This window comes from Pangasianodon hypophthalmus, chromosome 5 (genome assembly GCF_027358585.1).
Source record: "Pangasianodon hypophthalmus isolate fPanHyp1 chromosome 5, fPanHyp1.pri, whole genome shotgun sequence".
In the NCBI taxonomy this organism is placed as follows: domain Eukaryota; kingdom Metazoa; phylum Chordata; class Actinopteri; order Siluriformes; family Pangasiidae; genus Pangasianodon; species Pangasianodon hypophthalmus.
This window is the reverse complement of record NC_069714.1, coordinates 19,408,653-19,433,715: the sequence shown is the minus strand read 5'-3', so window position 1 is coordinate 19,433,715 and position 25,063 is coordinate 19,408,653. Positions and strand designations below refer to the sequence as shown.

Here is a 25,063-nt window from a genome sequence, read left to right as displayed (position 1 = left end):
TCATCCACAAAAAAACAAAACAAAAAAAAAACCCACCACAATTAAAACAATATGACTTCTGCTGAATTTTTTTTTTAAATACAGTTTGCAGTCCTTAATGTAAATGGCTGTAATGGCTCCAACAGGCTGTTTATAAGCTGTACAAGTACACAGATGTGTGTAGTGCATAATGTTAATATTTATATTCCTATCTGTAAGAATGTGTTAGATGCCTCTGGAATGCTGGAATATCTACTGCTCTGAAACTGAAGACCAGGAGGTAGGTATTATTATGGTTGTTTCAGGAAACAGTCAGAACAGATAGATGTGGTTAATACGACAAATCCAGGACTGTATATCAAACACAGAGAAAACACAAGAACAGGGAAACAGGGCAAACAAGGAAGCGTGCACTAGGATTAAAGAATCCCACTACATGGGCTACTGTCAAACCAGAAGGAAAACAGGGAATACAGAACTGGGGAACAGGTGCAAGAGGAAGTGGTGTGGCATCTAACTGACTACAGATATATGTCATATATCTTTTATAGATCACACTTTTGTCATACTTTTGTCGAATTCATGCAAATTGAATTCAAATAATTGTAGAGAGAGGTCATTCTAAATGCACAGTGACAGGGTCACCATTATTACTGTTACCCTGTTCATTCTTTTCTACACCAGAAACAACTGAAGTGAGATCCTTACACAAACCAAAACGAACTGTGCTGAATCAATAAAAAAAATCCAGTTTGCAGTCTTCACACCAGCTCATCTACCCAGCACAAGTGTTAGCAGGCAGTAATCCTGGGGCCTGCAAGGTCCTCACTGCACACGCATGTGTTTCAGTACACATATTTTCCCTATTTCCTTAGCACATCATCACATGAGCTGGTGAAAATTATTACATTTGTTTGCGAAGCTGCTAATGATCTACTCCCACAGTCCAATGCTGCAGAAAGGTGACAGACTAAAACACTCCATTAGAAAATACATCTACTCTCACTCATGCATTACTGTACTTATCGATATGATGCACTCGGTGGGAAAAATTGCAGGTTATGAAACAGGAGGTGCAATCTTTCATTTTAAAGCAGCACTTATCCACACGATCGACAGTCTGTAAATAGTGACAGCCTTATCACGCTGCTTAAGCAATGTGGGAAAAAAATGCGTCATTTGAGGAATGAGCATCCTTTAAATAAATAAATAAATAAATAAATAAATAAATAAATAAAAGCAATCAGGACTCCAAACATCACACTATCAATACTAGGATAATTGTGCATATAATTGCACAGCAAGTCAGCCACAGATATTCTGTGTAATAACAAAGTTTTAATTAACCTGCAATACCTGTGCAAAACGGCTCTCAAAGACCATATGGCGTTTTAATATCAAAATAATTATCCAACACTTATTTCTCATTTTGATTGAAATCTGCCATACAGCTGGTTTAATTAACATCAAGACATTAAGAGTTATTGTGACCGAAAAAGAAAAACAAGCTGACCACAAGCTTTTAAGTGAGGTGGATCTGTTTGAGTATCTAAACCTAGACAGTTTTAAATTTCATTTCAGTTTCACTCCCGTAAGAACCTTTAATTTATAAAAGACATGGTGTCAGCCCCAAGAGTAAAAATATCCAGACTCATTACCTTTGCACACCTAAATACGCCAGTGCCTTTCAGTTACAGAGTGAAAAGCTTTAAACCGTATGACTAAAGCACACCTCAGACAAACACAATCTTATAAAATGGAAGCATTTCTTTATTACACAGACAACACATTCAAAAGTCCAACACATCAAAACCAGACTGATTAATTGAGTTGTTAATACCACAAAACGTACCGTTCAAGTTCTTACAATTTAAATAAATGAGCATGGAGACCTCCCCTCCCACCAAGCTCTGAATGAAAAGCCACTGTGGCCGCCGTGTGCCGAGCTCATTGTGCATAGAGGACAGGCAACAAAGCCATGAATAAGGGAAGACATCGGCTTGTAAGCAGCTCCTGGGTCTGGCTCTGTCAATCACCCGCTTTGTCCTGGAAGTGTGAATTGAGGTGGCTGTACATGAGGTCATTGGGAACAGTAGCCTTGCAAAAAGTACAGTGAGCAGACCCCATGCTTGATGTTTCCGATGCAATAGCAGGGATCAGTTCAGGGCTCCACAGTGGCTGCTCAAAAAGAGAGACATCACTTAATACACCAGGTCAGTGTTTAATGCAATACATGTGCATTGTGTATTAAAATGAAAGTGAAAACATAATGTATAAAACCATAATGAAGCAAATGTTGCTGATTTTTAAAGCACCAAAAGAGCTCCATATAATATTGTAATCACAGACACTTCAAAACATGACCTCCTCCATTACTCCTGTGTACCAGAAATGATTAGAAATGATTCAGTAACTATTCAGTATTGAACTAAAACTAATAGGAATGTGGTTAGGTTTATAGAGTTTAAGAGTTTTGAGATTAAAAGGAATAAAATACAATGAGGTATGCTGTTATGGGAAAATAGTCAACAAAGGGGTGGTGTGATGTGGAGTGGAGGGCAGTTACCACCGCAAATTATTTTCCTGTAACAGCATGTCTTGTCGTGTTTTATTCCTCTTATTCCACAGCAATTTGCCAACACTAGCCAGGTTTTTTTTATTATATAGGTTTAGCTCAAAATATCATACTGTTTATCCATTTATAGTTACCTGTAATGAAACCTGTAATGATCCCTGTAAGGTTTCCTCACAGAAAACATCACCACATCAGCAATCACACACTTTTTTTATCCATTTATGTGAAGTGTCTGCCATAAAAGTCTCTGTGTATGTTGTTACTACAGGAGCAATAACATATTAGATTGAGGGCATCAATACAAACCTGAACTACTTTCAGAGTTACTATTAGAGAAAATTAATCAACATCATCTGACCAATCAGAATAGAGGATTCAACTACGTTGGTGTTACAGTTAAAATGTATGTCACGTAATGCTGTCATGATAGACCATAATGCATAACAGAAGGTCAAGCAATCATCATGACATGATATTATAACAATGGAAGAGATCAGGATAAATACATTTAAAATGCATTTCGAAATCCAACTGCATGCTCTAATGTAGCTTTGCTCAACTGGTGTGTGACCACGTATCTCAGAAATGTCAGTTCTACATGAAGGTTTAGTAAAAATCCCAAACTGATCCTCACAGTGATCAACAGCAAAACCGCAGTTTGCCACCCGGAGAAAGCATACAAAATCTACAGTGCTAAAGCGGAGCATAATCTTTCAAGCATCATTGAGTATACTGAGCTCAGGTTTATTTTTCCACCTAAAACTCAAAACCTACCTCATGCTGTAAATATTGATCAGAAATATTGCAAGCTAAAGACACTATACTGAACAAAATACACAATAGCCGACATTTACTCAAATGCAAGAACTGAATTCAAGTGTAAAATTCTGTTGCAATTGGCACATATGGGTTTGAGCAGGGGTGGGTGATATGACAAAAAAATCATATCACAATTCTCGAAGGCATTTCTACGATGCCTAATATGTATCACGTTTTCGTGCAATTTCCCCACAGTTGCATTTAAAATGATACTTTATTTAATGTCAAAAATAAATTCACTTTAATTTTTACATAAAAAATACATTTATATTTAACAAAAAATAAAAACAAAATGTTTCCTAACTGTCAAGCTGTGCATATGTAGAAATCCAGTGTAGAAATTAAGAAATCCAGTGCAAAGGAATGTTATGCATATGAGATCTGTAGTCTACCAGGAATTGTAAGAAACCTGCAACCATGCGGTCGTGGGCACAAACACTGACATGCATCCTCACAGTCCTAATGAGCCTTTTACAAAGATTAAAGATCTGAAGGTGTAATTTAAATAATTTTAAAAAATTAAATATTTCAATAGATTTTTTGGTACAAATCACCCCACCCCTTCCCCTCCACTACTGAGCACTGCTTTTATCTATGGCATATTACTACACTATGACAAGAGGGAAAGATGCAGCATTGATGAAATACAGTCAATATTTCAATGTCAGAGTGACTCAGAGTTTAAAGTAGAGACATCTGTTGACCACAATCTGGTAACCGCTGATCTACCAGAACACCACATTTTTACTGCACAACTGTAATGTACTGTAGAATAACAAACAACTAGCTAGCCAGCTAGTCAACTGCCAGTAAGCTAGCCCGCAATTGTTACAGGAATTTAGTATCCGAGTCTCAGTTTACACTGTCATATTCTTAGTGACTTTTATAACAGTAGCCAAACCAATATTATATATATAATAAATAAACTAATATATTATCCAAATATAACGAAGAAAAATTTGTTCATCACTAACATTAGCCATGTTCTGTAGCTAAGTTTCATTTTACCACATTATTATCCCGTAATAATTATCATATTTTAGCATGATGAGTTCAAAACACAAGCATGAGCTCATATAAAGTAGCCAAATCAGACTTATACGTAATTCTGAATATTCTCTGTTTTCAACAATGCTCTGTTTGTAATATTAACTGACAAAAATATAATACTGGCGCTTTGGTAACAAATCTGACCTAAAATCTATATCTGTATTTATACTTCCCCCATACAGTGAATTTCCATACAGTACCCCTATACAATACGCAACATGTAGAACATAATACATATAGCATCAAACCTCCATGTTAATCCATGTAATTCGATGTTTTGGACATTTTTGTTATTGCTTTGTCAGTTTGATCGGATATTTACTTTCCATCACTTGCTACCAGAAATTTCTACCAGCTTTTCTGTTTAAAGCCAGAAATGTAGCCACATAGCTTTCCAATGGTTCTCTACTAAAAGTATACATACAAGCACAGGCTTATTATATGTAAGGCATCTATGAATAATTAAAACTATGTATATATTATTTTAGCAGTTTAAATCTATTACTAAGTGGACCACCTGTCCAGGGATTTTCTTATCCACAGAGGACAGGTGTGGCTGCAGGCTTTCGTTCCAACCAAACAGGAGCCACACCTAATAGCTGACTGAACAAAAAGAACAACTGATTAAAGAGATAGAATCAAGTGAAAACCCGAAGCTACACCGGGCCTGTGCAGATACGAATGCAGACCACGGCACTAGTATTGTATATATAATCAATCAACGTGAAATCCATTTCTGTTGTTTATAATGTAGAAATATATATATATATATATACACGTGTGTGTGTGGTGGTCTAGGAAAACCCATCATATGCAGCTGTGGCTGAAATCTGGCAAACAGTCAGAAAAATTGGGGTTTGGTTTTACTCTGGTTTTACTTTGGTTTCTACCTACAAAATTACTTGACACCTTAATTTTAAGAAATCATAAATATATTTCAACAATATTTCACCATATTTCCTTTGTCAGTTTTAGGTGTCACCCGATTTTCAAATTTTACATCTGGGTGAGATACATACGAGGAACACATTTCAGTTCAGGAAAGTCCATAGTTTTAAGAACTATATAGAGTAGAAATTGTCAAAAATTCATAAAGTGATTATGAAGTGTTTTCTTCCTTTATCATGGCCATATTTAGTTTGCCTGTTGATCTGGACGTATAGCAGTACATGATGAGTTTCTCTGCCCATTCTTTCCTCTCATTTAGTGTATAACTATCCAAAGCAGAGTGTGATTGGCTCTCACCTGTTGTGGTCCCCGGACTCCTTCGTGTGATGCGGATGCAGGCAGCAGGTGTGATGGTGGAGTGGAGACAGAGTATGAGGAGTAGGACTCCTCCAACACTGTGGAAATGGGTTCTGACAGGTCTTTCCTGGGCACTGGGAGTGGCACATTCCTGTCTGGAGCACTGTGCAAAAATTCATATTCGCTATCTGTGGGTGGCGGGAACTTAATATCGTCCATAAAGTCACCGTCCTCCGGACTGGCACCATGCGACGCTAGTGCGCCTGAGGTCAAGCCTTCATCGACCTCTGGCCTTGAAGAGGATGCAAAGGGCTCTTCAACTTGTTCGCCGGTGTCGTCTGTGCACTGAATGGGCATGGAAAACTGTTGCTCTGCTGAAACATACACAAAATACACAACAGTGTTTACATTTAAAGTACACAATACTGGTTCAGCAATAACTTTGGTGTAAACATAAAATAAATCTAGATATTTTCAGCTTTACTTAAACATCAGACTGATTCAGCACTTACTGATTGAGCACTTACTCACTGCTCATAGGGGAGATAAAAACAATAACAATATACTGCATATAAAATAACCAAGTGTCTTGATCAAAGAGACAACAACAGTGGTAAAAGGCAGGGACAAAACATTATTCAAAAATATAAATGAACTATACAAAAAATTCACCTGGTTTATTTATCATATATAAATATTATACTAATCACATATAAATATTATAAGTAGTGTAAAGTCTCTAAAGTGGAATCCATGAAAAAACCTTGTGAGTCTCTCCATAGCTGTCCTTTGTTAATACAAAAATTATTACAAAAATTTCCTGAATATTTATCATGTATGTCATATCATGTGGGTTTTTCTGTCATTTAACTAGAAATAAACTCAATCCTAAATTGTATGATAATCCAGGGATCAGTACTGATTCAGTATTGACATTCTCTCACTATGCTACTGTAATTTTACACTAGTTTTTATTCAGAAACTCTCTGAAGGTTCTGATCTTCATCTAATGCCCTAGAACCATGATTCTCAAAGTGTTTGGACCCCAAGGGGTCCATGAAGTATAGCCAGGGAGTCTGCAATATTCTAATTTTGTTACAGTGGTGGGAATGACAACCCACCATTATAATCAAATGTTATTATATTTATTGAGCTCTTAGCCTGTTTCACAGGTCACTTGAATTGAATGGCTTTAACAAATTGTTCAAAAACAACTACACCTATAAATAATGTTAACTTAAAATCTAATGACAATTATAATAAAAATGTGTTCTGTGAGTGGATAGATCAGAAATGAAAATAAATAGCCAAATAATTATTGTATACATTTAAATAGAGAGATTAATATTTGAATAATTGGACTATGTTCATAAAAAGTAATCTGTACTAAGGGCGAACACAGATTTTTTTTTTTTTTTTAAAGGAGTTCCTGACTACTCCTGCTCTAGAACGCTATTTCAAGCTATGAAATAGCCCCACAGCCATGCATTGCATAGGAAAGCACATCCATACCAGTCATTTCTGCCTATCCATCAGCGTGTTTCTACAGCTAAATTTACATGGTCTCATCTAGGGTGCATTCCCACCTCACACCCAGTGTTCCCGGGATAGTCTCCAGATCCACCACAACCCTGACCGGGATAATACAGCTACCAAAGACGAGTGAATGAAAAAATTACATTACGTAAACATATAATTTCTCTTCACACAAAAAAATCACACAAAGGGCTTGTAATTGTGTACGTGTGCAGTGTTAATTGTTCGGTCTGTTTTAACGCAGGGCAGGGATGCAGCAGCAGCAACACTGGACCTGCTTGCCTCTTCTCCAGGTGCTACCGTAATTGCATTCTGGATAATTTATAATACAGCAACTAATATCTTGTTTTGACATTTCTAAAGTAATTGTTAATGCTACAGTTTCTCTTCTCATAATTTAATTAGAGGAGGAAACTGTATTTGGGTTAAAGAAGAACAGTAATCATTTTATGAAGACATTTGCCCTAAAATTTTCAAATTAGAAAGTAAAAATCATAAATAATGTTACCACTGGCAGCATCATTTCCTTTGTGTATTCTTTTCAGATGATCTTTCTGCCGTCTTGTAAGAATCTGAATCCTCTGGAAAGTCCCCTGCATTTCCTGAAATGCGTCTAGAAAATCCTCACTAACAACCAAAAAAGAGACTGAGCACTGAGCAAGCACTTCCACTGTGTATATTTTTACAAAACAGATGTTTTGATTAATACTTATTAAAACACTGAAAGCTGCAAGATAAGATTATACCATTTTTCAGAAACATAATCATTTATTTCTATTTGTAAGACTTGCTGTGTGACATCTGATAGACATTTGATGGTAAGTGAATATCCTTAAGAATTTAACTTGCAAAATCATTTCAGCTAGGACCATGAATTTACCAGAATCAAATCCTTGACAGATACTGAAATTGCATGTGCAAAAAAAATGTAAATCTATTAAATCATTCACTTAAATATATACGCAAAAAGGCCAAAAGAGGTGTATTCTCTCAAGCTGCCATGCAGACAGCGTCAATGTCTTGGAATCTTAGACATTCAACATATACTGTATATATTTATGTATTAGGCAATTGGTCCAGTATGCCAAAAACTTGTCAAATAATAATCATCCAAAAATAGCAGATTTACAGTGTCCACCATGATGCCTGCACTCCTATCTTACAAGAATTCCTTTGGTTATCATGTATATACCAAACATGGCAATGTGCATGAATATCAGGACCAGACAGGCGTCTCTAGGTCAGGTATGAGATTTAATATAGTATAGCACCACTTTAAACAATCACTCTAAGATGATCTTAATATGGTTTTAAATGTCTGGTCCACTTTAGTAATTTTATCAGTAAAGTAATTTTGTTAGAACATGAAACTGAGTAATGTAAGCACATTGTTAAGTTTAATAAATTTAATTCCAAGTTATACAGGAGTTATACAGGAGTATGAACTACATACGATTTCTCGCCACTAACACCAGGTACTGGACGGGGACACATCGGTGGACACCCCAGGGATTCTTTCTTCATGTTGCCAAAAAAGAAAGAAAGAAATGATGAACAACAACAGGCCCGAGAGACAGTGAAATTATTTTTCTAGTAATATATCGAACAAATACTATAATTAGTACAGAGAGCTTGGTGTAAAATAAAATGAAATTATATATATATATATATATATATATATATATATATATATATATATATATACAGCAAAATATACTATATGTGGCAAAAACATGCAATGTTGTGCTGTTCTGAACTTGATCATTTAAATTCTCTAAAATATGACTTTCATAGTAATGTACAGATTTTGCAGTTAAGTCAATGATATTTTCCTTAATTTAAGGTCATTTTTTCATCTGATACCACAGTCAATGGGCTATAATCTCATGAAAACCTTATACTCTAGCGCCCCCTGTTGTTTAAAGCCATGACAAGCCTCAAACAATTGAGAAGAATTATCACGGTGGATTCAATTAGGGAAAAATTCTCACTATGGACAGATAGTGCTGAGAAATGATATCAAACTGTGAAGAAAAAGAACTACATCTTTTTCACACATTTCTCACTATTTAACCCAAGAGTGAACTGTGGATAAGTGGGAAAGCAGCTCAGGCACTGTCGTTGGATTTTCTGCCTGCTTTCTACTAATAAAATTAGAATAAGGAAAAGTGTATTCGTGAGCTTATGTTGCGGCCCAAGCAGTCCATCAGAAAAACTGAGCTATATGTCCAGAACTTATAACACTTGTTATAACACTTATAACGCTATAACAATAGGTATAGTTAATTTACAAGTTTCTTATTTCCAGAACTACTCAGAATCATACAAATTTCTATCTTTAAAAAAAAGAACAGGCAAGCCGGGACTCAGACTTCTACTGAGTACAGAATTCTCACAAATAAAACTAGCACAAGCAATGGGGTATTATCTACAGATCTAGGGTCAACAGTCAGTGTTTCAAAATGTATATCACACTATCAACAGATCTATGAAGCATATGCCTTGCTCCACCTGATTAAGTTGAATGTAATATTTATAAATTCAATAAGAATAAGGATGGGATCCTGATAAGAATTGCAGCCATCAGTGACCAGTTCAGAGACACACCTACCAGGGTATAGTTAGTCCTGTGGGAAGTGGGGGAGTTGCTAGGCCACGGAATACTAGGTGACAACCTTTCTGTTTCCTGTTTTCGGTGTGCAGTCTCGCAACATTTCACTTCCCCTGAAAAATAAAAAAAACAGCATGCAGTCCTAAATTCCTTAACAGTTGCAAAGTCTATCAAATTCAAATTTATTGTGGGGGAAAAAAAAAACACAAAGCAGGGAGAAACTTAAAATCTAAGCATGTACATTTACAGCTTACATTTGCAAAAAAAAAAAAAAAAAATTACACATTTAAATAATTTCAGATTGTGGAAATTCCATTTAAACCTCATATATGCTAATACAATCTATAATACAATTGAAAGATGTCAGAATTATATGGAAAATAATAAAGTGCCAATTATATATACTTGTTTTTCCATTGTGTGAATGTGATCTTCATAGCACAATTCTTTCAACAATTAACACACCCAGTAAAATGAGAAGATTTCACCAAATTGAAAACTTGTCTGATGTTCTTGTGGTTGTATATGCAGATTCAAACTCCATTTAAAATTGCTGTAATATATTTAAACCCAAAAACAAATCAAACCCAAATCAAGAACACTGGTTGACAAGGTTAACTTTAATTGGTTGCTTCAAAAGTAAAAGGATTTTCTCTATTTTCCTCGCTAAGTGATTTTTGTCCTGTATTTAATATTGTTCTACTTATAATTAATGTACAGAAAGGATTTGCTGTTAAATCTTGATAGGTAATATCAAATTTGCCTTGAGGAATAACACACTTATAACAGTATGTTGTTTGCTATTATGCAATTGAAAAAAAAACCCTTAAAAATCCCTCCAAAAATTTAATCCCTCAAAAAATAAAATTTTCGAAGTTAATAGAGTAATGTAAAACAGTTTTGAGTTTATCAGGGCTGATGTTTTGAAGTTTGATGTTCCCTGTAATAGTATTAAATGATAATTAAATCATATTATAAAGGCTTACATAAGTTTGTTAACAGTACTGAAGGAACTGGAATTATACCTATTTATTTTGCTTTGTTAATGAATACAGAGACTTCATATTCAACAGAGATGCATATGTCACTTAAAATATAGTTAGTACTAAGAATGTGATAATTTAGTATGTAAGCTAATGAGAAGTGCGAGTCAAAAAAGTCACTTTTTGCACTTGCAATATTTAGATTTTTTTTTGGTCATAAATGTTTCAAACAATGTAATGTGGCAGTTTATAATAAACTTATGTATAGGCTAGCATTAAGTATACATCAAGCCCAGTCTTTGAAAAGCATAAATAAACGGTTATTGTTCAGCCAACAAAATGTATCATTTCTGGAACAGTCTTCATTGGGCAGTATATTGGTTTAGATTACACTTAATAAATGTAAACACTAACCTGAAGCATGCTTTATTGAATTTAATTGTGCTTTGAGCTCTGAAATCTCTCGCTCTTGGTCTTCTATCTTTTTCTCCAGCTGCTGTGTATACCTTTGAAACTGCTCTGTCTGAACACACACATAAGCAGACAGACAGACACACAGACAGACAGACAGATCGAGCAGACATGGTCCTGATTGACTTTGATTTTGTAGTTATATATATTAGAGTAAGGGCAGAAAGAAAACAGAAAAAAATGCACTAATGGCTTGTATTGAACCTTCTCCTGTAGTAGCTTTTTGGCATTTTCATTCTCAATCGAGATGTTGCGGTAGGCTTCGTAGGCTTTGTTCAGCGGATCACCAATGTTTCGGTCCATGCCGCAGCCTTCAGGAACATCACGGACACAGCTGTCATGGGTCCTGCGGCCACAAAACACACTCAACAAACAAAAAACATAGCTGTGTAGTTTATACCAGACACGTCACTCCTGCATTTGGATGAGTGGTGGGATGTCTGGAGTGCTATATACAAATACCCATTACAAAATTCATTAAGCTTTAATTACTAAAATAATAAAATTTGACAACACCTTTCATTATCACATTAAATTAGTCTTACTGAAGTCTGTTTGTCCCAAAGTAGCTTTTTCAAGTAAATCTTCATGGAGATCCTATTCTCAATAAGCTGCATTTTGAAAGAGTAGTTTTTAGGAAAGCCGGGAAACCTGTACCACACCAGTATGCCTGAATAATTACTGACCAGACTGACAAGTTTCACTAAGCAATAATTAAGGGCAATCCAAACACAGTCTGAAAAAAAATATTAAAAGGCTTTAAATCCCTTTTAAGCAAATAAGTTACTGCAGAAGTAGTGTATATACACTAATTCAACAGTAACTTTTTTTTTAGCCTCAATAGTTTTATTATTTATACGTACATAAATTCATATAACCTTATTTACGTAACAGTAAGATTCAAAATACGTGGAATCTTTAAGTTGCAGTACTGTTTTAGAGCATATATGGATTACTTTAAAAAATATCTGGCTCTACATTTGCATCAGAAGAGAACTTATAATTTGCATAATATGGGAAGTTAATAATGACGTCTACGCCAATGGAGCCACTCGTTACAAGTTTAACTCTTCACTCCTAATGTTACAGCACATCAAATAACGAACAGGAAACCATGTTTTGTTTTGTTTTTTAACCTTAAAACTTTGTTTAAAGATTTAAAAAAAAAAAAAAACTACCACAGAGGAGCCCGAGCCGAAAACTATGAGCTAATTAATAGCGTCGTAACTACACAGACCTGGCAGCTCTCTACAGCTAGCGACTGTGGCTAACTCGCTTGTTCCTCTTTGGCTTTGAATGGAGCCTTACCTTCGTCCGAAAACTGCCCAAAACACCTACATTTATCTATCGTTTTGAAGTCATGGCGCGCTCTCGGTCCTGCTCTACATCTCAGTGTTCACGTTAAAGGGGCGGAAATGGAGTGTTTCGCACAAATGTACATTTTTACATGTTTTACAACTAGCTGGGAACTTCCCTCGGGGAATCCCCGCGCGCCTGTGACTTCCGCCTGCAGCCGCTCAGCCAATCAGAAGGCGCGCTGCCGCCTCACGCTGCTGGCTGCGCGAGACCCGGCGCTCTGTTTCAGCCTACTCGGCTGGCTGCAGTCTGCTATTAATGTCAGTTGGGCCGCAGGCAAAAGAGCTGTGCAGAGTCCTGCTGTGTGTTGCACGATAATATTTTCAGTTTAATCATGGCTAGTATGCCCTATGCTGCTCTAAATGATACTCTCCATTATCACATACTCTATTTATAGTCTAGAACTAAGAGTGTATCGAATAGCCTTTTCTTGCTGAGTGCACTAAAGCACATATTCAAGGTATATTCAAGGTTCTTTATTTTTCACATGCATATTCCATACATGTGATTACCAACAGATTTAAATTTTCTTTTGTACCATGTGCTATCTCTTTGCTTAACTCAAATAGAAAATGGTAGTTTTTTTTTTAGGTTGTTGTGATAGTTTTTGTGATCCTTTCCATTAATATTTCTTATATGTTTAATGTATAATTGGTGTATTTTTATGTTGGGTATTCCATTGCTGCAAAACTATTTGCCCCAAGGGTAAGGGTAAGTAAGTAATGTAATGAAATGTTTTTCCTTAGTTCCTCATCTCACAGTGCAACAATGAACAGAACCAGCAATGAACTAAGATATACACACACATAATAAAAACAGAACATAATAAAATACAGTAGACTATATAATATATACATAACATGCATAAGCTCAACAAATAAATCAATGCATTGATCAGGGCAAGACACAGGTGAATAGGGTATTTTAAAATGCCAGTTTTTGTGTGCTGATATTCTTAGAAGTATTTTTTTGTTGTTGGAATGTACATTTACGTATGTACATGAGGCTTCCTCTAAATAAATATGCAGTGTATGCATACAGTTTCAGAGAAGACATTTTATAGACCCAATTTATCCAAAAAAAAAGGAAAAATTATTGTTTTTACCTGCAGTGTCTTGCCTTCAAGTCATAATTTAAAGTTACTGCCAGTATGCAGCTCCGGTCATGTTTCTATTTTTTTTAAATACACAACTCCAGCACCCACATGGGAGGTAAATTAAATATCTGATACTTTCCCGTAATCTGGTCTAGTTACTCCCCCTTCTGCTTCAAAAGGCAAAAGTTCAGCGGACGATGGAGTAAACATCTGGATTTACTTAATTCTGCAAACATCTACAACAACATGTCCTGCGTGCACATGGCTGTGTGCTTTGACCCAGCTCTACTCCATGTAGACATGCAGTAGCCTCTATTAGCATTTACAGTGTTTAATCTCTTGAATAATGTTCACTCTGTACACTCTATGAACAAAACTTTTAACTTCAATCACTACATATACATAAACTTCACACATTCAATATAGAGTACATGCAAATATTTTAGTAAAATGTACAATGCCACTGACTGAGTTTTTTTATAATATGTTGTGAAGTATTATATACAAACTGTCCTTTTTTATGTTACCCATCAGAATATATCCTAATGATAGTAAATGAAGCATACAAAGTATTTCTTTTATGTCTGTATTCATTTGCAAAATAAGGTCACCACTCTGACACATGATGGATAAAAATACTGCAGCCATGCATGACTGGAAGCTATGCAGTTATGAGCACAAGATGGCAGTGTTGCTATCATTTATGATATGCTGGACGGGGTCTTCAGAGGAGCTGTGATTTGGCTCAAACTAAATCCGGTCTTTTTTATATGCTTCCTACACAAGCTTCCTGTCTGAATTGGAGAAACACCAGTAATCTGATATTAACCATATGCAGTTCAGCTGAGGTAGGATAGTGAAATGCATAAAGCAAAAAAATGTCAGGCATTGTAACAAATAGAACGACAAAAGCAAATTTGTTTGAACTTGAGTCCTTGGATTGTCATCCTAATTCAGACCTATGTGTATCTCAAGGGTTCTTGAATCTAGTGATTATTTGTCACGTCCATCTGAGTGATAGAAGTGTTCGAATCTGTAACATTCCCCAGTGTAATGACCTGTCAGCATGAAATATGCCTCTGTGTATGTGTGTGTGTGTGTTTTGTTTTGTTTTGTTTGTTTGTTAGGCAGCACAGTGTCACAGTTCCGGTTCAGTCCTAAGAATGTTCTGCCAGGATTCACGTGGGATTCCACGTGTATATCCCAGTAGGTGGATTGACACCTCTAAATTGCACCTAGCTGTGAGTGAGTGAGTGCATGTGTGTGCGTGTTTGTGTGTGTTTGTGTGTGTGCACGCATGGTGCCCTGCGATGGACTGGTGTCCCATCCAGTGTGTTCCTGCCTCATGCCCAGTGTTCCCAGGATAGCCTCCTGATTCACCGTGACCCTGACCACTATCAAGGGGTTACTGAGGTTGAAGAGACAACAGGCACTACAAAAGTCCTCAGGAATAGTGTATGACTAACTCACACTTAATGTTTTTTTTAAATATTAACTTTGCTTTTAAAATGTACAGTTCTATTTCAAGTTTAAACATGCACACCTAATAGGTGTAGGAGTATTGTTATTTAGGAACAGTAATACACGTCAGAGGAAATACCACACAAAGACAGTAATATAAGATTGTGTGTGAGTGTGTGTGTCACTAATGATTCTTAGCCACATTCCAGATTCGAGGTTTGCCCTACATGGCTTCCTTTTGTGTGTGTGATATATCTACAAACTGACTCACTGTATTATGTTTCTGTTTGCAGTGAAACAGAACATTGCACATGTTACAATCATCACTTTTAGTATTCATCACCTGAACCTCATTCTGATAATCGCCATGGATATAAATGTTCTGAGATTTTAAACGAATTTCATTATTTCCAGAATTTCCAACACATACTGTATGTATTAAATGAATGTGAGTCTGTTAATAGTTAGCTTTTTTTTATGCATGATGGATTTCCAGGTTAAGCATGACATAGTTTCAGCCAGATGAGAAGATGCCTAACCTGGGAAGCCATCCGTCACTATGTGCAACAGAGTCATTACAGGCCATCCTATCCTCCTCCACTATTGACTCAAGCAGTGTGAGTAACCTGAGCTCATCCTGCAGGCTGCTATCTGATCCCTCTCCTCCAGACTGAACACACTATATCCACCACGCTATGGCCACACAGCTGTCAATCACTTAGCATAAGCAGACAGGAGTCTTTTGAATGGTAGAGGATGGGGGAAGGGTTGGACAGGGACATTATGCCAAATGCAAACAGAGCTGGTGGAGTCAGCAGGTTCAGCTTTATCTGTTGGCACAGCACACCAGTCCTAAGAGAGAGTATAGGATAAAAATACACTACACTCAAATATGAAATGACATAGTAAATATGATTTCACACTTTACTGCCAACCACACAAAATCATATGGGACATGTTTCAATATTGACTATAGAAATGTGTGACATCTTTTTTAAACATACATTTTTACACATATATATTTCTTTGATTCCAAGATCACTGTAAACTACAATCATACTTGTTATATGTGTTGGCAATATTAAGTAGTCATTATAATTATAACCCCACATACTTTAAGTAACGAATAAAATACAACAAGGTGTGCTGTTATAGGAAAATAATCAGTACCAGAGTTGTGTGATGCAGCCCGAGGCAAATGGTTACAATTTTTCATTTATTAACAAACAACACATTATGCTTTTTAACTGTTTAAATGTAATATTATGGAGTGTCCCCGAGACAAGCTCCTGATATAATTTATGTTATAGCAGCTATAAACAGTCGTTCCATCACCAGACTCTGTTTTCTCTCTCTCTTGAAGTTAATAAGACAACAAACAGCCTCTGTCCTGAAGACTGTCCCCTGACAGAATATGTACTGACCTAACGGAACACTTCAGTGATGTGAATGAGTTGTTTCTATAGAATCTATAACATATTAGAATGAGCACATTAATATAAACCTGTGATTTGCCTTGTAGCTGTGACTGTTATCAGAGCTGCTGTTATAGGAAATGAATCAACATCTAATGACCAGTCAGATTCGAGTACTCAAAAGCACTGTGGTACAAATGATTTTAACTGAAGCTCAATAACTAAAAAAAAACAAGTGTATCATAAATTTACAAGCAATTTCAATAAATCTAAAGTGAGGTTAATATGGTACAAATGTTTTAAAAGTACATTTTAGCACAGTGTAACTGGGTTTGCTTCTGTGGGAGGAAAGTCCATGAAAAACAAGCTCTAATGGCTCCACATAAAAATGATGATGGCATGCATTTGCCTAATGTGCCTAATATTTGAATATTTTGATTATGTTCCGAAAAATATATATCGTGCTGCAATCATAGGAGAGTAAAAATTTTCCCTCACTGGAACAGGATGCCTAGCTGCAAAAAGTATGATTGTCCTTGTCTTAGAGTGTGGTGACTTTTTGTTTCAAGCAAAAGGAATCACTGAAATGCTGCACAGAGGTAATTAGTCTGAGCCTGTATATATTAGTCAACAGCCTGTATATATCTTCCTCTAGTCAAACCGATGGAAACAAATTACCATAATAGTGTCACATACCATATTGGAGACCCATATGAGTCTACTCTAGTCCATGTGTGATCATAAAATCCTTTGAAAGTGCAATGACTGATCGATTTGATCTTTTTTCTATGCCGCCATCTCTCTTTACCACCATCTCACTTTTGTATTCTCTCTCTCTCTCTCTCTCTGCACTCAGTAATTAGCAACACAAACAAATCATGTCTGTTTACTTGCCTATTTGTCTACCTGCACAAACGTGAGTATGTGTGTGTGAGAGAGTTACTAATTTAGTACTGGACATTTCCTTTCTCTTCCTATCCTCCATTTTTCCACAACTCTGCTCTCACCAAGTCACGAATGAGATGTATTTTTTGTGTGTGTGTGTGTGTGTGTTGGAAATGCCTCAGGGGAAAGCCGCAGGGCACTGCAGAGTATTCACACGTTCCTGCATCTCTCTGCAATTTCCAGACACTCAAAGCAGACACTCAATCACCATGCTGTTGTTTCATAAAAAAAAAAAAAATGAAATGAGCAATAGCTATGTCTATGCCTAAAATGACTTTCTCTCGCATATACCATAAATCAGAAATTTGGAACAAGTTAAATCATGTCCATTTCTTTTTTCCACATAAAGCTTATCATACAAGAATAGGACATGTACGTTTCCCATGAGCAAAGGTTAGCGACAGGTCACTCATGCCTCAGGTCACCTGAGCAGCACAGGTCTTTTTGTTCTTCCACACTATAGCTATAGCTGCATATCACGTGAATGGCCAGGCTTGCAGTTGTTGAATAGGAGTGTAACACTGACCTAGTGCAAAAGTGAATGAGATGCTCTTGTGTGCAAAGCTAATTACGGTGTATAACTGCACCTCAGAGTAGGATGCTGGCTCAGATCTGATTTCTCTTAAACAATGCTGGATGATGTCACGGTTAAGAACCTGAGCTCATGAAATAAACATACAAGTTCGAACCAGTATATGTGATATGGTGGTATTTTGTACATTCTTTCATTCATTCAGTCAGGGTCATGGTGAATCTGGAGGAACACTGCACACAAATACATCTCAAGTGGATTCTTTCAGTTTCATAAAAATGAAGGCAGAGTGCACACTACACAACTTTCAAAATCTCAGAATCGTTGAAGTGCTCACACTAAAAGACTTTAATCGCTTGCAATCAGTTGTTTGGTAGACATAGAGGCAATGCACTACATGATCTTTGATCGCAGAAAAGCGTGCCGGATTCCCAAATCCCTCTTTCTCAGAAAAGTAAATGTGAGAACTGTCTACTATATGACATTGTAACTTTGTCATGTTTTGTACAGAAACAAGAAAAAAAGAAATAAGAGAAAAATCTTGAGGAATTATTGGCTGGGGGGACATGGGCAGCGAGAATTGTCTGTTCTGCAAAGAGAACCAGAGTCACCGAACACCCAGATTAGTCGATGAGAGGGAAATCGGACCATAATAAACTATACCTGTTTTATAATAATCCCATAAGAAATATTATATAAATTTTCCTATATTCAAGATTTTTTTTTGGAAGTGTAAACCTACTCTTAACCCTAACCTTAACATTCTTTTCATACAAATTTAAGTGATGTGAATGGTTATTCATTTGTTTCTAATGTAAGAGTACATTTGATTAATCTGATTAATCAAATGTAATTCTGACATATTACATCTTATACAAAATGCCATTATAACATATACTACATTTTTATCATTAGTAAGTGGCACTGAGAAATCACTGACATTCTGTGGATGGGGCAACTAGACATTTTATCTCCTCTACATTACTTATGATATTCAAAACTGATTATCCCAAGGGCCGCCTTTGGATTAACAGTAAAGAAGAAGGAGGAATCTGAATTAAAAATCATTTGAAGCGCAGATGGGTTTGCGTGATTCAGAGATTTTTAAAGTGGTTTGAGCGAGTTACAGTAACATGATTAAATTTCACTTCTAAGACCTAGGTGACTCAGACTACACTTGTGTGCTATGCTTCACTTGCTCTCTCTCTCTATCTCTCTCTCTCGGTCTCGCTCTCGCTCTCTCTCTTACTCTCTAACAGTACAGAACTATCAGGAGAACATTGGTAAATCTTTGCCCTGTCAGGTGTTCTGAGAGCCAGCAAAATAAACCAACTGCTGTAGGTCTGCAGTGAGAGGAGAACAGACAGAGCAAGAGAAGGGAATTCTGGGGGAGGGAGATCATAAGCCGGCCAAAGCTGAGAGCTTAGGCATCCTGAGGGAGAGACGGGGCTTGTGCTGGAATGCAGAGTGAGTACTCAGATCACATTTCAGGATCCCAGTGTCCAAGCACTGAGACACAAGCTAAATAGCCGAGTCAATATGCGGTGCAGTTTGAGAGACTAGCGTAAAGCTGCTCTGAATGTTTATTAGTTTGAGACAACTGTCCCATACTAAAATCCAATCCTCCATCTGTTATAGCTGAGGTAAGGAGACTGTAATAACGAGAGCATACCTGCCAACAGATCAAAAACCACAAGTGCTTAGTCTTTAGCTTGGCTAAAGCTTAGCTTGTGCTCTGTTTTCATAAATGACTCATGCAGCTGACATCATACTTCTCAGAAGTCTCACTTCCAGGTATTATACGTGTGTACTTCTTCCAAGGAAACTCACAGACCATTTCAGTATTGCTTAAAGTTTCATGCAATTTACTATGAATGCTTTTTCATGACAGGTAAAAAAGAAACTAGCACTTCTTATCCTTCCATTCATTCTATCTTCAACATATACTGTATAATCATTAATCATGCGCACGCACGCACACACACACACACACACAGAGCACTGAAAATGGTGTTGTTTGAGTTGTGGCTCTAGCTTCAAAGCTCCCAGTTGTATAGAGAGGACTAGTATGCGTAAAGTGACAGTCGCACAGGATAAAACATAGGCTTAAATTCCACACTGAGAGTTGAAAAATTAGTAATGAGGATTGAGATTATATGTAATTTGATATGAGCTGGCATACACAAAAAAGCAACCATACAAAAAGGCTGCATTAACATTTAATGAAATGCATACAGACGCCTAAACTCGAAACAGGAAATACTAACTGACAGGTGCATGAATATGGATGATATGGGCCAGTCAGTCCAATACTTTCTGTTGCTGTTGCTTTTCTCTGAGTTTCCTGTGGGTGTGGTCTGTGGATCTGACTTACCAATAGAGATTCACTTTACAAATGCCACTAAGATGATGGACAGGACAAACACTTCAGAGAATCAAATGTTTTGCAACATACCATGACAACGCAAAGCGTTCGTCAGCACCAGGGAAAGCCCCAAAAATAACTGACCTTTGAGTCCAAAAACTGTATAAATTAACCACATACTTACTCCATATTGTACACATCGAAGAGGAGAGACAAACACACAACCACAAAATAGAGTTTATAAATCATACATACAGAAGATTTTTTATTTACATAAGGCAAAGTCACTTATGGTGGACCATAATCAAATGCGCATAAACACCAAAACTGATGGCCACGGAATTGCAAATTATCATTTTTAAAACTATTTAGAGCTTGACATTAAGAAATGGCTTTAAAAAAATTGCATAGTTTACTCCTAAGATGTAGCTAAAATGCTAAAGGTTAAATTCTAAAATAATAATGGCTAAACTATTTTCAGTATGGCAAAGTTTGTAGCTCCTTGCAATATTAAAAATAAAAAGTCAAGTTCTTATTCAGTTTCTACAAAGTGGTCACAATATTCTGCTTTGTAATTAAGTGTAGCTTTGTAGTCAAGTCTAACCCTAACCAAACCATAGCTGTTTATATATATTATATATTATTAAGGAATTTGCAAAGTTTTTTGATAAGGAGATAAGGAAATATAGATTAGTTGGAATTTTTTTTTTTTGTATCATTAGTTACTCTGTACTAAAAACTTCCAAGTTATTTAATTGGCCTGGTTGAAACCCCCATTTTCAAAAATGACTGAACTACTTTTGTGTGCCAAAATGTAGAATTAAAGGTTTTTTTTGTTGTTTTGTTTTTCTAAGGTAACCATAGTAATGTTCAAGGTGACGTTTGGGTGAACCAAATCTACATTACAGGATTTCATGTTGGTGTGTACTAAAACGTAGTAAAATACATAAAAAAACAGTTTCAGTGATATATAGTGAGTTTCAGATCACTGAAACCAATGGCTTCTTTTAGTAATAAAAAGTCTACCTTGAGTATTCAAACGATAATTAGCTTTGGTTATTTTTCTTTTTGGATACTTATATAAATAGCAGCAGTGACATTTAGCCTGGAGTAAAATGAGCTCTTCAGTGTAATCAAACTCAATCCACTTTGAGCTACTTAACTGTGTGATTCTGCTCCACTAAATGGGTGGTGAGTATGAAAGTCTGGGCCTGTGTCTGTGTTCCATGCCGACCCCAGTAATAGATGATTGCATGTGATAAATGAGTGTGTCACACAGCTCCATCTGGAAGTGGGGAAGAGGCTGAAGCAGCAGCAGGTAATGGATGGGGCAGGACAGGAGCTCTGAGAGGAGAGGTCACCTGGAACAACACTTCCCACGCCTCCCTCATAGCTCTGCTTTATATCACAATCCATAATTTCCGCTAGATCTTAAACACAACATACACACACAAACACACACACACACGCACATAGCATGGCAAAAAAGCAAATTTAAATCTGTATAACACACATACAAGTGTACAATGAATGCATGTGCATGCACACACGCACACACACACACACGCACATAGCATGGCAAAAAAGCAAATTTCAATCTGTATAACACACATACAAGTGTACAGCGAATGCATGTGCACACGCGCACACACACACACACACAAATTAATGCTATGCCTAAACCTAACCCCAACCTTAATCTCAGTAACCAACTGGAAACATTTTCACTCTATTAAGTTTTAAATAAAAGCTGCAGTTTTGTATAAATAAATAAATAAATAAATAAATAAACAAATCTGTGTGTGTACCAGCCAAATGTCCCCACAAGGGCAAAACTGTCAGATATTCCTATCCGTCTAGGGACACCAAGATATAAAAACATGCACCACCCCCTAGAATGTCCATCCCCGCCAACACCCAGCACCACACACACACACACACACAAACTTGCAATTCAAATTATATAGAAAAACCTAACTGATCTTGCAGCTCAAGTAAAGATCTCAGACTATAATTTGAGGATTAGTAATTTTTAATGCCTGCTTGCTTTCCAGCGTTTATCTCAGTCACAGCTCTTTCTACTCAGGCACTCAAAACATGATGTTTCCTGTTTCTGGGAGAAGCACAGGAAGCTCTCTCTCTCTCCCTCTCCCTCTCGCTCATGAGCTTTTGGCTACGTTCCAGCTTCATGGCCTCATTCAATCACACTGCCATACAAATACTGCACACAAATGCTGATTCAACTAAAGCAGCTCTCAACTGCACAGCATCTAATCACAGATATGTCTTCATGTGTTGATGTAGAAAGTGTTAGACCCACAAGTGATATATTTTCACTGGCTCATGTAAATGCTTTTTCAGTCATTTTACTGCAGGAGTAAACAATAGTTTTTCATGGATTTACCCTTTAATTGTGGGTTCCAAGGACAAGACAAAGGGCCTTATAGTGCACAGTGCATCCTAATGCATAGCTTTGGTCAGAGAGCAAAATACAGTGAAAACATATGGTTCCTAGCTACATAATATAGCACAGGCATATGCTTCAGTTAACACAGCTTGTGTGCAAAATGGCCCCTATTCCCTATTTATTGTGAGTGTTGTGCATCCCCTAAACTACAGTGTTTGGACACTAATTTATTGCAGTGCATTTGGGGATTTTTCAGGATTAAGCTGGATATTATCTACCATAAAATGTCAACATTCACTAACTCACATGCTACATCGTGAATATAATATGCTCTCTAGCTATCTAATTTACAAATAAAGGTTTGCATAATGTTTATTGTCTTTAAGATGAATCAATATGAATAAAGCAAGTCAAGCCTAAGACAGCATCAGCAGTAAAATGGTATGGCCCATTGTAGGGGTGTTTAAAAGGATCATTTATATCTAAAGAAACATATTATAGTTTATATTTAAGCAAAGTCTCCATAAATAGGGGACTATGAATGCCAGCACCACATCGGTTGTGCCTTCGTCAGTGGATGTTTGTGGACGTCCACGTCTCGGTTGTTCCACAACATTCTAGTCTTATTTGAATCTTTAAATTTGATAATAAGTTTGGCAACAGTGTCGTGTGTGATGTGCTTGCCATGTTTCATGATGAAGTCCATCGCAATTTTGCGACAGCTTCCCAATCCAGCCATGAGAATGATTTCAATACTTTCTTCTTTTGTCAAAGGAATTCTTAAAGGCTGTCTGAAAAAATATGTAATATAAACTAAGTATGAAAAATTTTGGAAGACATTTTGCTTAAAAGTGTTAATTTCCCCTATGTATGGAGACTTTTGGGACACCCTGTATATAAGCAATATCAGGCAGTAGGCATGAGTGCCACAAGTACTCACAGTCGTGCTGATATTTAGTACAACAGAACACTTGTAAGTGTGATATGACTTTTATGCAACAGTTCTATAAACAAGAAGTTAATAACTGTAACTTAGTAACTGGCATTTCTGACACAATATGGCCAAATATATTTGTTTATTTTGCTCTATCGACAAAAAATAGTTCCCAAAGAAGCCACAGCTGGATAGAGTGTTGTCTGTTGCCATGACAACACACAGACTGACTGACAGCCCATAATAAATGTAATAACATTTTCAATGTAATGAAATATTGCTAGATTTGGAAAAGTTTTGTAGGAAACACAGAGAAGCGGAGAGATACAAACAGTGTAATGTACCAGAGCTGTTATACTAAATATCAGCACTCTTGGAACACCACTTGTCCAATCAAATTAATGGACCAGAACTAACTGTTGTATAATTTAGTTTTTAGTTTATTTACTAGGGATGCCCCTATATCCCTTTTTTTATCTGATACTCTTAGAAAAAAGAACCTGTCAAGGGGGTTTTGTACAGTTAAGTATTATTAGCATGCTAATAGGGTTCTACCTGGAATCTGTTCTGATAGGGAAACACTCAGTTAAAAGTTTCATCACAGGATTCCCCAAGCTTTTCCCCAAGCTAGGACTGTACTCATATCAGAGCTCTGAGGATGAGTCAGTCATTCTCATACTGATCCAATCCCAAAACCTGGATCTGCTGTAATGGGGAACAAATAAAAGTGATGTCCTTGGCTTGGGCTGAGTTGGGGATCCACTGACATGTGAAAAGGTCTTATTTGATTAAAACATTGTTTTTGTTCCCATGTTATGCGAAACATAGGAGGCATAATGATACTACACTTTAAGACCATTTGTGTCCTGTGTTCATGTGCAAGAGTTGTGTGGTGTCAGTCAACATAACATACATTAACTGAATGAAATAAAAATCAATCAACTAACAAACAGACAGACAGACAGATAGATAGATAGATAGATAGATAGATAGATAGATAGATACAGGTTTGTCATGCCATCCAAGGCATATTCCTGCCTCATGCCCAGTATTCCCGGGCTAGGTTCCTGATCCACAGCAACACTGATCAGGATAAAGTGGATACTGAAGATGAAAGAATGAATGAATAAGAGGAAGTGGATGAAATATGAAAAAAGTTAGCAAATATATCAATCAGATACTGATACAGTGTTTCAGGTTCTGATATGAATACTCAACACTGGATTGATACGTGCCACGTTTTGTACCATTATAATGATTTAGCCATTTTGAGCAAAACCCTC

At 36.6% G+C, this 25,063-nt stretch overlaps 2 protein-coding genes across 7 annotated transcripts in view; one reads left to right on the top strand and one right to left on the bottom strand.

Moving 5' to 3' along the window:
* Nucleotides 1–1,728: 1,728 nt before the first annotated feature.
* Nucleotides 1,729–13,872, bottom strand: tank (TRAF family member-associated NFKB activator). Of its 5 annotated transcripts, none has more exons than XM_053234420.1 (8): nt 13,731–13,872; nt 11,474–11,615; nt 11,213–11,321; nt 9,816–9,928; nt 8,658–8,722; nt 7,713–7,831; nt 5,669–6,042; nt 1,729–2,157 (listed from the first exon to the last, which is right to left on the bottom strand). In XM_053234420.1, exons 2-8 carry the CDS (start codon nt 11,570–11,572, stop codon nt 2,008–2,010), a joined length of 1,029 nt encoding a protein of 342 aa, XP_053090395.1. In that variant the 5' UTR covers nt 11,573–11,615; nt 13,731–13,872; the 3' UTR covers nt 1,729–2,007. The 5 variants fall into 5 exon arrangements, with proteins under 5 accessions (XP_053090395.1, XP_026768384.3, XP_026768383.3 ...); XM_026912583.3 differs by lacking the exon at nt 13,731–13,872 and adding an exon at nt 12,608–12,777 and having other exon boundaries at nt 5,669–6,039; XM_026912582.3 differs by lacking the exon at nt 13,731–13,872 and adding an exon at nt 12,608–12,776.
* Nucleotides 13,873–19,398: 5,526 nt separating this feature from the next.
* Nucleotides 19,399–25,063, top strand: part of LOC113525848 (RNA-binding motif, single-stranded-interacting protein 1) — a 55,506-nt gene continuing 49,841 nt past the window's right edge. The window contains exon 1 of one of the 2 annotated variants that reach the window (XM_053233872.1): nt 19,399–19,541. In XM_053233872.1, coding sequence (XP_053089847.1) covers nt 19,535–19,541 — 7 coding nt within the window. In that variant the 5' untranslated portion in view covers nt 19,399–19,534. The remainder of the gene's footprint in view (nt 19,542–25,063) is intronic. The other variant, XM_026912447.3, reaches the window with a different exon arrangement.